The sequence below is a fragment of the Oncorhynchus mykiss genome, chromosome 6, assembly GCF_013265735.2.
Source record: "Oncorhynchus mykiss isolate Arlee chromosome 6, USDA_OmykA_1.1, whole genome shotgun sequence".
NCBI classification, from domain to species: domain Eukaryota; kingdom Metazoa; phylum Chordata; class Actinopteri; order Salmoniformes; family Salmonidae; genus Oncorhynchus; species Oncorhynchus mykiss.
The window spans coordinates 85,877,065-85,893,220 of NC_048570.1; the positions used below are offsets into that span (position 1 = coordinate 85,877,065).

Below are 16,156 nucleotides of genomic sequence, written 5' to 3' on the forward strand. Positions count from 1 at the left end.
ATATGAATAGTTGAAAGTGGAGAGACACCACTAGAGAGAGAGAGATGAATAGTTGAAAGTGGAGAGACACCACTAGAGAGAGACAGATGAATAGTTGAAGGTGGAGAAGGAGAGACACCACTAGAGATAGACAGATGAATAGTTGAAAGTGGAGAGACACCACTAGAGATAGACAGATGAATAGTTGAAGGTGGAGAAGGAGAGACACCACTAGAAAAACAAACAGATGAATAGTTGAAGGTGGAGAAGGAGAGACACCACTAGAGAGAGACAGATGAATAGTTGAAAGTGGAGAGACACCACTAGAGAGAGACAGATGAATAGTTGAAGGTAGAGAAGGAGACACCACTAGAGAGAGACAGATGAATAGTTGGAGGTAGAGAAGGAGAGACACCACTAGAGATAGACAGATGAATAGTTGAAAGTAGAGAAGGAGAGACACCACAAGAGAGAGACAGATGAATAGTTGAAGGTGATGAAGGAGAGACACCACTAGAGAGAGACAGATGAATAGTTGAAGATGGAGAAGGAGAGACACCACTAGAGAGAGACAGATGAATAGTTGAAGGTAGAGAAGGAGAGACACCACTAGAGAGAGACAGATGAATAGTTGAAGGTGGAGAAGGAGAGACAACATTAGAGAGATCGACAGATGAATAGTTGAAGGTGGAGAAGGAGAGACACCACTAGAGAGAGACAGATGAATAGTTGAAGGTGATGAAGGAGAGACACCACTAGAGAGAGACAGATGAATAGTTGAAGGTGGAGAAGGAGAGACACCACTAGAGAGAGACAGATGAATAGTTGAAGGTGGAGAAGGAGAGACAACACTAGAAAAACAAACAGATGAATAGTTGGTGGTGAAGGAGAGACACCACTAGAGATAGACAGATGAATAGTTGAAAGTGGAGAAGGAGAGACACCACTAGAGATAGACAGATGAATAGTTGAAGGTGGAGAAGGAGAGACACCACTAGAGAGAGACAGATGAATAGTTGAAGGTGGAGAAGGAGAGACACCACTAGAGAGACATATGAATAGTTGAAAGTGGAGAGACACCACTAGAGAGAGAGAGATGAATAGTTGAAAGTGGAGAGACACCACTAGAGATAGACAGATGAATAGTTGAAGGTGGAGAAGGAGAGACACCACTAGAAAAACAAACATATGAATAGTTGAAGGTGGAGAAGGAGAGACACCACTAGAGAGAGACAGATGAATAGTTGAAAGTGGAGAGACACCACTAGAGATCGACAGATGAATAGTTGAAGGTGATGAAGGAGAGACACCACTAGAGAGAGACAGATGAATAGTTGAAGGTGGAGAAGGAGAGACACCACTAGAAAAACAAACAGATGAATAGTTGGTGGTGAAGGAGAGACACCACTAGAGATAGACAGATGAATAGTTGAAAGTGGAGAAGGAGAGACACCACTAGAGATAGACAGATAAATAGTTGAAGGTGGAGAAGGAGAGACACCACTAGAGAGAGACAGATGAATAGTTGGTGGTGAAGGAGAGACACCACTAGAGAGAGACAGATGAATAGTTGAAGGTGGAGAAGGAGAGACACCACTAGAGATAGACAGATGAATAGTTGAAGGTGGAGAAGGAGAGACACCACTAGAGAGACATATGAATAGTTGAAAGTGGAGAGACACCACTAGAGAGAGAGAGATGAATAGTTGAAAGTGGAGAGACACCACTAGAGAGAGACAGATGAATAGTTGAAGGTGGAGAAGGAGAGACACCACTAGAGATAGACAGATGAATAGTTGAAAGTGGAGAGACACCACTAGAGATAGACAGATGAATAGTTGAAGGTGGAGAAGGAGAGACACCACTAGAAAAACAAACAGATGAATAGTTGAAGGTGGAGAAGGAGAGACACCACTAGAGAGAGACAGATGAATAGTTGAAAGTGGAGAGACACCACTAGAGCGAGACAGATGAATAGTTGAAGGTAGAGAAGGAGACACCACTAGAGAGAGACAGATGAATAGTTGGAGGTAGAGAAGGAGAGACACCACTAGAGATAGACAGATGAATAGTTGAAAGTAGAGAAGGAGAGACACCACAAGAGAGAGACAGATGAATAGTTGAAGGTGATGAAGGAGAGACACCACTAGAGAGAGACAGATGAATAGTTGAAGGTGATGAAGGAGAGACAACATTAGAGAGATCGACAGATGAATAGTTGAAGGTGGAGAAGGAGAGACACCACTAGAGAGAGACAGATGAATAGTTGAAGGTGATGAAGGAGAGACACCACTAGAGAGAGACAGATGAATAGTTGAAGGTGGAGAAGGAGAGACACCACTAGAGAGAGACAGATGAATAGTTGAAGGTGGAGAAGGAGAGACAACACTAGAAAAACAAACAGATGAATAGTTGGTGGTGAAGGAGAGACACCACTAGAGATAGACAGATGAATAGTTGAAAGTGGAGAAGGAGAGACACCACTAGAGATAGACAGATGAATAGTTGAAGGTGGAGAAGGAGAGACACCACTAGAGAGAGACAGATGAATAGTTGAAGGTGGAGAAGGAGAGACACCACTAGAGAGACATATGAATAGTTGAAAGTGGAGAGACACCACTAGAGAGAGAGAGATGAATAGTTGAAAGTGGAGAGACACCACTAGAGATAGACAGATGAATAGTTGAAGGTGGAGAAGGAGAGACACCACTAGAAAAACAAACATATGAATAGTTGAAGGTGGAGAAGGAGAGACACCACTAGAGAGAGACAGATGAATAGTTGAAAGTGGAGAGACACCACTAGAGAGAGAGAGATGAATAGTTGAAGGTGGAGAAGGAGAGACACCACTAGAGAGAGACAGATGAATAGTTGAAAGTAGAGAAGGAGAGACACCACAAGAGAGAGACAGATGAATAGTTGAAGGTGATGAAGGAGAGACACCACTAGAGAGAGACAGATGAATAGTTGAAGGTGGAGAAGGAGAGACACCACTAGAGAGAGACAGATGAATAGTTGAAGGTAGAGAAGGAGAGACACCACTAGAGAGAGACAGATGAATAGTTGAAGGTGGAGAAGGAGAGACAACATTAGAGAGATCGACAGATGAATAGTTGAAGGTGGAGAAGGAGAGACACCACTAGAGAGAGACAGATGAATAGTTGAAGGTGATGAAGGAGAGACACCACTAGAGAGAGACAGATGAATAGTTGAAGGTGGAGAAGGAGAGACACCACTAGAGAGAGACAGATGAATAGTTGAAGGTGGAGAAGGAGAGACAACACTAGAAAAACAAACAGATGAATAGTTGGTGGTGAAGGAGAGACACCACTAGAGATAGACAGATGAATAGTTGAAAGTGGAGAAGGAGAGACACCACTAGAGATAGACAGATGAATAGTTGAAGGTGGAGAAGGAGAGACACCACTAGAGAGAGACAGATGAATAGTTGAAGGTGGAGAAGGAGACACCACTAGAGAGACATATGAATAGTTGAAAGTGGAGAGACACCACTAGAGAGAGAGAGATGAATAGTTGAAAGTGGAGAGACACCACTAGAGATAGACAGATGAATAGTTGAAGGTGGAGAAGGAGAGACACCACTAGAAAAACAAACATATGAATAGTTGAAGGTGGAGAAGGAGAGACACCACTAGAGAGAGACAGATGAATAGTTGAAAGTGGAGAGACACCACTAGAGATCGACAGATGAATAGTTGAAGGTGATGAAGGAGAGACACCACTAGAGAGAGACAGATGAATAGTTGAAGGTGGAGAAGGAGAGACACCACTAGAAAAACAAACAGATGAATAGTTGGTGGTGAAGGAGAGACACCACTAGAGATATACAGATGAATAGTTGAAAGTGGAGAAGGAGAGACACCACTAGAGATAGACAGATAAATAGTTGAAGGTGGAGAAGGAGAGACACCACTAGAGAGAGACAGATGAATAGTTGGTGGTGAAGGAGAGACACCACTAGAGAGAGACAGATGAATAGTTGAAGGTGGAGAAGGAGAGACACCACTAGAGATAGACAGATGAATAGTTGAAGGTGGAGAAGGAGAGACACCACTAGAGAGACATATGAATAGTTGAAAGTGGAGAGACACCACTAGAGAGAGAGAGATGAATAGTTGAAAGTGGAGAGACACCACTAGAGAGAGACAGATGAATAGTTGAAGGTGGAGAAGGAGAGACACCACTAGAGATAGACAGATGAATAGTTGAAAGTGGAGAGACACCACTAGAGATAGACAGATGAATAGTTGAAGGTGGAGAAGGAGAGACACCACTAGAAAAACAAACAGATGAATAGTTGAAGGTGGAGAAGGAGAGACACCACTAGAGAGAGACAGATGAATAGTTGAAAGTGGAGAGACACCACTAGAGCGAGACAGATGAATAGTTGAAGGTAGAGAAGGAGACACCACTAGAGAGAGACAGATGAATAGTTGGAGGTAGAGAAGGAGAGACACCACTAGAGATAGACAGATGAATAGTTGAAAGTAGAGAAGGAGAGACACCACAAGAGAGAGACAGATGAATAGTTGAAGGTGATGAAGGAGAGACACCACTAGAGAGAGACAGATGAATAGTTGAAGGTGATGAAGGAGAGACAACATTAGAGAGATCGACAGATGAATAGTTGAAGGTGGAGAAGGAGAGACACCACTAGAGAGAGACAGATGAATAGTTGAAGGTGATGAAGGAGAGACACCACTAGAGAGAGACAGATGAATAGTTGAAGGTGGAGAAGGAGAGACACCACTAGAGAGAGACAGATGAATAGTTGAAGGTGGAGAAGGAGAGACAACACTAGAAAAACAAACAGATGAATAGTTGGTGGTGAAGGAGAGACACCACTAGAGATAGACAGATGAATAGTTGAAAGTGGAGAAGGAGAGACACCACTAGAGATAGACAGATGAATAGTTGAAGGTGGAGAAGGAGAGACACCACTAGAGAGAGACAGATGAATAGTTGAAGGTGGAGAAGGAGAGACACCACTAGAGAGACATATGAATAGTTGAAAGTGGAGAGACACCACTAGAGAGAGAGAGATGAATAGTTGAAAGTGGAGAGACACCACTAGAGAGAGAGAGATGAATAGTTGAAGGTGGAGAAGGAGAGACACCACTAGAAAAACAAACATATGAATAGTTGAAGGTGGAGAAGGAGAGACACCACTAGAGAGAGACAGATGAATAGTTGAAAGTGGAGAGACACCACTAGAGAGAGAGAGATGAATAGTTGAAGGTGGAGAAGGAGAGACACCACTAGAGAGAGACAGATGAATAGTTGAAAGTAGAGAAGGAGAGACACCACAAGAGAGAGACAGATGAATAGTTGAAAGTGGAGAAGGAGAGACACCACTAGAGAGAGAGACAGATGAATAGTTGAAGGTGGAGAAGGAGAGACACCATTAGAGAGATCGACAGATGAATAGTTGAAGGTGGAGAAGGAGAGACACCACTAGAGAGAGACAGATGAATAGTTGAAGGTGGAGAAGGAGAGACACCACTAGAGATAGGCAGATGAATAGTTGAAGGTGGAGAAGGAGAGACACCACTAGAGATAGACAGATGAATAGTTGAAAGTGGAGAAGGAGAGACACCACTAGAAAAACAAACAGATGAATAGTTGAAGGTGGAGAAGGAGAGACACCACTAGAGAGAGACAGATGAATAGTTGAAGGTAGAGAAGGAGAGACACCACTAGAGAGAGACAGACGAATAGTTGAAGGTGGGGAAGGAGAGACACCACTAGAGAGAGAGAGATGAATAGTTGAAGGTGGAGAAGGAGAGACACCACTAGAGAGAGAGAGATGAATAGTTGAAGGTGGAGAAGGAGAGACACCACTAGAGATAGACAGATGAATAGTTGAAAGTGGAGAGACACCACTAGAGATAGACAGATGAATAGTTGAAGGTGGAGAAGGAGAGACACCACTAGAAAAACAAACAGATGAATAGTTGAAGGTGATGAAGGAGAGACACCACTAGAGAGAGACAGATGAATAGTTGAAGGTAGAGAAGGAGAGACACCACTAGAGAGAGAGAGATGAATAGTTGAAGGTGGAGAAGGAGAGACACCACTAGAGAGAGAGAGATGAATAGTTGAAGGTGGAGAAGGAGAGACACCACTAGAGAGAGAGAGATGAATAGTTGAAGGTGGAGAAGGAGAGACACCACTAGAGAGAGAGAGATGAATAGTTGAAGGTGGAGAAGGAGAGACACCACTAGAAAAACAAACAGATGAATAGTTGAAGGTGGAGAAGGAGAGACACCACTAGAGAGAGAGAGATGAATAGTTGAAGGTGGAGAAGGAGAGACACCACTAGAGAGACAGATGAATAGTTGAAAGTGGAGAGACACCACTAGAGAGACAGATGAATAGTTTAAAGTGGAGAGACACCACTAGAGAGACAGATGAATAGTTGAAAGTGGAGAGACACCACTAGAGATAGACAGATGAATAGTTGAAAGTGGAGAGACACCACTAGAGATAGACAGATGAATAGTTGAAAGTGGAGAAGGAGAGACACCACTAGAGATAGACAGATGAATAGTTGAACGTGGAGAAGGAGAGACACCACTAGAGATAGACAGATAAATAGTTGAAGGTAGAGAAGGAGAGACACCACTAGAGATAGACAGATGAATAGTTGAAGGTGGAGAAGGAGAGATACCACTAGAGATCGACAGATGAATAGTTGAAAGTGGAGAAGGAGAGACACCACTAGAAAAACAAACAGATGAATAGTTGAAGGTAGAGAAGGAGAGACACCACTAGAGATAGACAGATGAATAGTTGAAGGTGGAGAAGGAGAGACACCACTAGAGATCGACAGATGAATAGTTGAAAGTGGAGAAGGAGAGACACCACTAGAAAAACAAACAGATGAATAGTTGAAGGTAGAGAAGGAGAGACACCACTAGAGAGAGACAGATGAATAGTTGAAGGTGGAGAAGAAGAGACACCACTAGAGAGAGACAGATGAATAGTTGAAGGTGGAGAAGGAGAGACACCACTAGAGAGAGAGACAGATGAATAGTTGAAGGTAGAGAAGGAGAGACACCACTAGAGAGAGACAGATGAATAGTTGAAGGTGGAGAAGGAGCGACACCACTAGAGAGCTAGACAGATGAATAGTTGAAGGTAGAGAAGGAGAGACACCACTAGAGATAGACAGATGAATAGTTGAAGGTGGAGAAGAAGAGACACCACTAGAGAGATAGGCAGATGAATAGTTGAAGGTGGAGAAGAGACACCACTAGAGAGAGACAGATGAACAGTTGAAGGTGGAGAAGGAGAGACACCACTAGAGAGATAGACAGATGAATAGTTGAAGGTAGAGAAGGAGAGACACCACTAGAGAGATCGACAGATGAATAGTTGAAGGTGGAGAAGGAGAGACACCACTAGAGATCGACAGATGAATAGTTGGTGAAGAAGGAGAGACACCACTAGAGAGAGACAGATGAATAGTTGAAGGTGGAGAAGGAGAGACACCACTAGAAAAACAAACATATGAATAGTTGAAGGTGGAGAAGGAGAGACACCACTAGAGAGAGACAGATGAATAGTTGAAAGTGGAGAGACACCACTAGAGAGAGAGAGATGAATAGTTGAAGGTGGAGAAGGAGAGACACCACTAGAGAGAGACAGATGAATAGTTGAAAGTAGAGAAGGAGAGACACCACAAGAAAGAGACAGATGAATAGTTGAAAGTGGAGAAGGAGAGACACCACTAGAGAGAGAGACAGATGAATAGTTGAAGGTGGAGAAGGAGAGACACCATTAGAGAGATCGACAGATGAATAGTTGAAGGTGGAGAAGGAGAGACACCACTAGAGAGAGACAGATGAATAGTTGAAGGTGGAGAAGGAGAGACACCACTAGAGATAGGCAGATGAATAGTTGAAGGTGGAGAAGGAGAGACACCACTAGAGATAGACAGATGAATAGTTGAAAGTGGAGAAGGAGAGACACCACTAGAAAAACAAACAGATGAATAGTTGAAGGTGGAGAAGGAGAGACACCACTAGAGAGAGACAGATGAATAGTTGAAGGTAGAGAAGGAGAGACACCACTAGAGAGAGACAGACGAATAGTTGAAGGTGGGGAAGGAGAGACACCACTAGAGAGACAGATGAATAGTTGAAAGTGGAGAGACACCACTAGAGAGAGAGAGATGAATAGTTGAAAGTGGAGAGACACCACTAGAGATAGACAGATGAATAGTTGAAAGTGGAGAGACACCACTAGAGATAGACAGATGAATAGTTGAAAGTGGAGAGACACCACTAGAGATAGACAGATGAATAGTTGAAGGTGGAGAAGGAGAGACACCACTAGAAAAACAAACAGATGAATAGTTGAAGGTGATGAAGGAGAGACACCACTAGAGAGAGACAGATGAATAGTTGAAGGTAGAGAAGGAGAGACACCACTAGAGAGAGAGAGATGAATAGTTGAAGGTGGAGAAGGAGAGACACCACTAGAGAGAGAGAGATGAATAGTTGAAGGTGGAGAAGGAGAGACACCACTAGAGAGAGAGAGATGAATAGTTGAAGGTGGAGAAGGAGAGACACCACTAGAGAGAGAGAGATGAATAGTTGAAGGTGGAGAAGGAGAGACACCACTAGAAAAACAAACAGATGAATAGTTGAAGGTGGAGAAGGAGAGACACCACTAGAGAGAGAGAGATGAATAGTTGAAGGTGGAGAAGGAGAGACACCACTAGAGAGACAGATGAATAGTTGAAAGTGGAGAGACACCACTAGAGAGACAGATGAATAGTTTAAAGTGGAGAGACACCACTAGAGAGACAGATGAATAGTTGAAAGTGGAGAGACACCACTAGAGATAGACAGATGAATAGTTGAAAGTGGAGAGACACCACTAGAGATAGACAGATGAATAGTTGAAAGTGGAGAAGGAGAGACACCACTAGAGATAGACAGATGAATAGTTGAACGTGGAGAAGGAGAGACACCACTAGAGATAGACAGATAAATAGTTGAAGGTAGAGAAGGAGAGACACCACTAGAGATAGACAGATGAATAGTTGAAGGTGGAGAAGGAGAGATACCACTAGAGATCGACAGATGAATAGTTGAAAGTGGAGAAGGAGAGACACCACTAGAAAAACAAACAGATGAATAGTTGAAGGTAGAGAAGGAGAGACACCACTAGAGATAGACAGATGAATAGTTGAAGGTGGAGAAGGAGAGACACCACTAGAGATCGACAGATGAATAGTTGAAAGTGGAGAAGGAGAGACACCACTAGAAAAACAAACAGATGAATAGTTGAAGGTAGAGAAGGAGAGACACCACTAGAGAGAGACAGATGAATAGTTGAAGGTGGAGAAGGAGAGACACCACTAGAGAGAGAGACAGATGAATAGTTGAAGGTAGAGAAGGAGAGACACCACTAGAGAGAGACAGATGAATAGTTGAAGGTGGAGAAGGAGAGACACCACTAGAGAGCTAGACAGATGAATAGTTGAAGGTAGAGAAGGAGAGACACCACTAGAGATAGACAGATGAATAGTTGAAGGTGGAGAAGAAGAGACACCACTAGAGAGATAGGCAGATGAATAGTTGAAGGTGGAGAAGAGACACCACTAGAGAGAGACAGATGAACAGTTGAAGGTGGAGAAGGAGAGACACCACTAGAGAGATAGACAGATGAATAGTTGAAGGTAGAGAAGGAGAGACACCACTAGAGAGATCGACAGATGAATAGTTGAAGGTGGAGAAGGAGAGACACCACTAGAGATCGACAGATGAATAGTTGAAGGTGAAGAAGGAGAGACACCACTAGAGAGAGACAGATGAATAGTTGAAGGTGGAGAAGGAGAGACACCACTAGAGAGACATATGAATAGTTGAAGGTGGTGAAGGAGAGACACCACTAGAAAAACAAACAGATGAATAGTTGAAGGTAGAGGAGGAGAGACACCACTAGAGAGAGAGAGATGAATAGTTGAAGGTGGAGAAGGAGAGACACCACTAGAGAGAGACAGATGAATAGTTGAAGGTAGAGAAGGAGAGACACCACTAGAGAGAGACAGATGAATAGTTGAAGGTGGAGAAGGAGAGACACCACTAGAGAGAGACAGATGAATAGTTGAAGGTAGAGAAGGAGAGACACCACTAGAGAGAGACAGATGAATAGTTGAAGGTGGAGAAGGAGAGACACCACTAGAGATAGACAGATGAATAGTTGAAGGTGGAGAAGGAGAGACACCACTAGAGAGACATATGAATAGTTGAAGGTGGTGAAGGAGAGACACCACTAGAGAGAGACAGATGAATAGTTGAAGGTAGAGAAGGAGAGACACCACTAGAGAGAGATAGACAGATGAATAGTTGAAGGTAGAGAAGGAGAGACACCACTAGAGAGATAGACAGGTGAATAGTTTAAGTTGGAGAAGGAGAGACACCACTAGAGAGATAGACAGATGAATAGTTGAAGGAGAGTGACAGAGGGAGAGAGAGCCAGAGATGCAGGTAGAGGTAGAGAAAGAGGCTGAGCTGCCGCCCGGGGCGGACGTGTCCTGGAGTGATTAGTTGGCTTGGTGTGGGACGTCACACAGGGCTGGGAGGGAATCTCATCGCTATCTCACATGCCAATCAACATCCCTCTGGGACAGTTGTCCAACGGGTCACAGCCACGCCGAGACACGCAGACGGAACGCAAAGGTAAACAGAGACATGCACACACCTGGGGTGAGGCAGTGACTCAGCAGAAATGGCCGCCGCACCCCCACCATGCATTACCCAGAATGCCAAGCGCCAATCACAACATTGAGAGAGTGCAGAGCATTATGTAACAATGGGAAACAACTGCTGATTGGCATGTGAGATCCAGGCTGCATCACAACCGGCTGTGATTGGGAGTCCCATAGGGCGGCGCACAATTGTCCCAGTGTCGTACGAGTTTGGCCGGTGTAGGCCGTCATTGTAAATAAGAATTTGTTCTTAACTGACTTGCCTATTTAAATAAAGGTTAAATAAATGTTTGATTGGTTTGATGGCGACTGGTGACGTCATGAGAGATACTCTGGAAATTCACTCCACACACACACACAATACAGATCACCACCAGGGAATTTGATTGGCATTTCATATCGTGTGCTCGCTTATGTCAACATGTGTTGTAGCCAGTTTGACTTGACCTCTTTCCTCTCCCTCTCTTTTCTACTCCATGTCTTACTTTTATTAAGAGTGCTGCCTGTCATTCCCAAGACAACCCCACACAAAGCCTGTCCCTCACAGACAGTAGGCAGCAGTACAACATCACCCAGTCCCACCGAGGCTCAGGGAGGAGCCCAGCAGACATACAGATCCACTAAGGAGGGGAATTAAAAGGCCGTTCAGAATAACCACCTTGACTTTTATGGACCTTATAAATCTACACTGGAGACAGCTTTTCAGAGGGAGAAGAGGAGAGGAGGAAAGGGAGGAGAGAAAGGAGGAAGAGGGGGTGAGAGAGAGGGAGGATAGAGGGTGATAAAGAGTAGAGGGATGATAAAGGGTAAGTATAACTCCCTGATTAACTACTACAAGGCCAGAGTATGATAAGTTAATAATAAGATAATGATACAGTAATGAGGGACAATGATGAGTTTGACAGAGGAGAGGCCCTTCATCTGGAGAGAAGAGCCACAGAGATGGATTACAGTGAAGGAGAGTGAATTTGTGTGTGTGTATGTGTGTCTGTTTGTGCGTGTGTGTGTGTGTGTGCGTGTGTGTGCGTGTGTGTGTGTGCGTGCGTGCGTGCGACGGATAAAGGCAAGGGCAAGAAGGGAGGGCAGCTGCACTTGAGTACTTGGATTGGGGGAGTCTGAGGAGGGAGAAAAGCGAGGGAGGAGACGGACACAGAGGGCCTTAATGGAGGGGCTGGATAGAGAAGCCAGAGGGTCAGGGAAGAGTTGAATTAGCATAGTCAAACCTTTAATGTCAGAGAACTCAGTGAATATCACACTGAATATCTACAATAGAGAGTGAAAATGACAGATTCTGTACTAGGTCAGTCAGTCTAGTGACGGGGGTGTGTACCAATGCGGAAACAGAGCCATCGCAGTGCTTGACAGTCCCAAGATTGAACTTAACACCTGCCAGACCCTGGCATAATTATCTCATCAGATGTACAGGCATATACACTGCACTATCCACACACTCCATACTATAGTAACAAAAGTTCTCAACAATAACAGGAAGTAGGTGTCATAGGGGCGTGATAAAGGCCCATAGTAACTAAAGTACTCAACAATAACAGGAAGTAGGTGTCATAGGGGCGTGATAAAAGTCCATAGTAACTAAAGTACTCAACAATAACAGGAAGTAGGTGTCATAGGGGCGTGATAAAGGCCCATAGTAACTAAAGTACTCAACAATAACAGGAAGTAGGTGTCATAGGGGCGTGATAAAAGTCCATAGTAACAAAAGTTCTCAACAATAACAGGAAGTAGGTGTCATAGGGGCGTGATAAAGGTCCATAGTAGCTAAAGTACTCAACAATAACAGGAAGTAGGTGTCATAGGGGCGTGATAAAGGTCCATAGTAACTAAAGTACTCAACAATAACAGGAAGTAGGTGTCATAGGGGCGTGATAAAGGCCCATAGTAACTAAAGTACTCAACAATAACAGGAAGTAGGTGTCATAGGGGCGTGATAAAAGTCCATAGCAACTAAAGTACTCCAGAACACAATAGTCTTTCCTCATCTCCTGTTCATGAGCTGTTTCTTCTCTGGTACCTTTGAAGTTGCTCGGCAGTAGGTGTGACAACACTGGTGTCTCTATAGTTTCACCTTTCTCATTGCCAACCGACAGCTGGAGAAAGTTCACACTTCTTGATGCACCCATCCCGTTAGCGGGATCATCTTTGTCAACCACCGCTGAATTGCAGAGCTCCAAATTCAAATTAAAGCACTAAAAATATTTAATTTTCATGAAATCACAAGTGCAATATAGCAAAACAGAGCTTAGCTTGTTGTTAATCCACCTGGCGTGTCAGATTTCAATAAAGCTTTTCGGCGAAAGCATACCAAGCGTTTATGTAAGAACACCTCTCTCAGTAGACAAAATATTACAAACAGCTAGCAGCCAAGTAGATAGGTCACGAAAGTCAGAAAAGCAATAAATTAAATCGCTTACCTTTGATGATCTTCGGATGTTTGCACTCACGAGACTCCCAGTTACACAATAAATGTTCCTTTTGTTCCATAAAGATTATTTTTATATCCAAAATATCTCCATTTGGTTGGTGCGTTATGTTCAGAAATCAACAGGCTCGAGCGGTCACGACATCGCAGATGAAAATTCCAAATAGTATCCGTAATGTTCGGAGAAACATGTTAAACGTTTTTTATAATCAATCCTCAGGTTGTTTTTACAATATATAATCGATAATATATCAACCGGGAATGCAGCTTCTTCAGAGAGAGAGAAAATGGATACTCCAAGCAGTTGCGCATACAAAACGCTGCTGGCACCCAGCCGCGATGTGATCTTTCTCGCTCATTTTTCAAAATAAAAGCCTGAAACTATGTCTTAAGACTGTCCACACCATGGGGAAGCCATAGGGAAAGGAATCAGGTTGATATCCCTTTAAATGGAGCGAAGGCAGGCTATGGAACATGGCGCTTTCAAAATAGAGGCCACTTCCTGGTTTGATTTTCCTCAGGTTTTCGCCTGCAATATCAGTTCTGTTATACTCACAGACCATATTTTGACAGTTTTGGAAACTTTAGAGTGTTTTCTATCCTAATCTGACAATTATATGCATATACTAGATTCTGAGCCTGAGAAATAGGCAGTTGAATTTGGGTACGTTTTTCATCCAAACATCAAAATACTGCCCCCTACACGCAAGAGGTTTTAACAGAGACTAGTGAAGCGAGGCTAACGCCAGAGACAATTCAAAATAACCATCAGCACTTACTGTGAGCCATGCTGTGGACAGGAAGTACGCAGAAGAAATTAAATGCAGAAGGTTTTAAATAAATAATTACTTCTGTTCTCAATGGAGATCTGTAATAAGTTAACGCTTCCATTAAAATGATAATATGATTTGGCTGTTGAGATAATGTGCTTTTTCTCTGCGTGTATGAGTATGTGCCTGAATGTGTATATCTGAAAGACAGCGTGTGTGAAAGACAGCGTGTGTGAAAGACAGCGTGTGTGAAAGACAGAGTGTGTGAAAGACAGAGTGTGTGAAAGACAGAGTGTGTGAAAGACAGAGTGTGTGAAAGACAGAGTGTGTGAAAGACAGAGTGTGTGAAAGACAGCGTGTGTGAAAGACAGAGTGTGTGAAAGACAGAGTGTGTGAAAGACAGCGTGTGAAAGAGTATGAGAGAAAGCGTGTGAAAAGATAACAGGATATGACACGTGTTTGTTTGCTAGATTACGTAACCACAGGCTCGAGCGGGTTGTTGTGGTGGCAGAGGCCTACCTCAATGGTGAACTGCTTCCTCTTGAGTTTGAAGGCCAGGTCCTTGTTGTCGGGCAGATCACACACCAGGCAGTTCAGATAGGGCAGCTGACGTACATCTAGCAGACCTGGGAGAGAAGAGGACAGAGGGAAACCAATTTGGATAAAGGACAAAGTACACATCATCCATGGGTGCATCTCAATAGTCAAAGTGGCTTCCTCAATTGTCTCCTTTCCTTTCTCTACACTGATGTGGAAACAAAGTGGATTGTGAACAGGTTATACCTGGAAGGCATTCACCACCTTCCTTAAACCTATCTTATATTTTCAGATCAGATGAAGGCATGGACATGGGAAGAGGAAGTCACTATAGACTATTGAGATGCACCCCTCACGCACCAAAGGAGTTGTAATCGCCAGTTATGTGCCAGGCTCTCATAGACCTCCTATTAGGAGGGAGCTCAGGAGACAGGTTCCTTCGCCCTCCATGTTTCCCTGTCTCCTTCCCTCACTCTATCCTCCCTTCCAATCAGGAGCTGCAAGATTCAGCACTTGAAGCACTCAGGCAAAATGTTGTGATTATACTCAAGTAATGAGGCAGAACAAGATAAACAGGGACTTCTATTCCAGGGGACAAACTAATTGAGTTCTTATTTCAGGAAGGAAGACCGGCAGGCTGGAATGACTGTGTGTGTGTGTGTGTGTGTGTGTGTGTGTGCTGTAGGGCTTGCTATACATAATATGTTGTAGATGGGAGGGGTGGTGGGTGAGAGGAATAAATAGGTTCACTTTTCATAGGAAGAGACCTTAAGAAATTCTCCCTCCCTCCGTAAAGTGACATTTCATAAAACTGGAGAGCAGAAGCAGGGATGGTACAAAAGATAGAGAAGAGAGAGAGAGAGAGAGAGAGAGAGAGAGAGGGGAATAGATGGAGAAAGAGAGGGGGATGGTGAGTTCTCTCCTCCGTGCACTTGGGTGATTTCCTATCGCCTGATTCGCTGTGACAGGCATCCCAGCATGCTTTGAGCAGCCCTGAACTGCTGCTACAAAACGCACACACACAAAACACACAATGAACACACATTTGCAAATTCTTAAACAGAGGATGTATATTTTGATATAGGTCAAATAGTGCCAGTATAGTTAAATATCAGATCAACATCTTTCTAACAGAGAGATTCAACCCTCAGCTGTGTATTATATTAAACCGTATCATTGTGTGGTGGGTGAACACAAAGCAAAACAATAGTGGTCAGTGGGACAGGTTAAGGACGTGGGACAGGTTAGGGACGTGGGACAGGTTAGGGACGTGGGACAGGTTAGGGACGTGGGACAGGTTAGGGACGTGGGACAGGTTAGGGATGTGGGACAGGTTAGGGACGTGGGACAGGTTAGGGACGTGGGACAGGTTAGGGACGTGGGACAGGTTAGGGACGTGGGACAGGTTAGGGATGTGGGACAGGTTAGGGACGTGGGACAGGTTAGGGACGTGGGACAGGTTAGGGACGTGGGACAGGTTAGGGATGTGGGACAGGTTAGGGATGTGGGACAGGTTAGGGACGTGGGACAGGTTAGGGACGTGGGACATGTCAGCATGTACATAAAACAATGTGTTAGAAGAGAAACTAAAAGATGCCATTTAATCACTCTTCATCTGTCTCAACTAGGGCTGACTAACCAGGCTGAGAGGAAAGGAGGAATAAACCAAACGAAATTAGGAATAAACCA

General features: G+C 43.8%; 1 protein-coding gene across 1 annotated transcript in view; it reads right to left on the bottom strand.

The window, feature by feature from the left end:
- The window catches only part of elp4 (elongator acetyltransferase complex subunit 4), a 122,908-nt gene that overhangs the window by 64,965 nt on the left and 41,787 nt on the right, over window positions 1–16,156 (bottom strand). Inside the window, exon 9 of the mRNA XM_036981322.1 lies at window positions 14,450–14,547. Within this exon, the coding sequence (XP_036837217.1) occupies window positions 14,450–14,547 (98 nt within the window). The remainder of the gene's footprint in view (window positions 1–14,449; window positions 14,548–16,156) is intronic.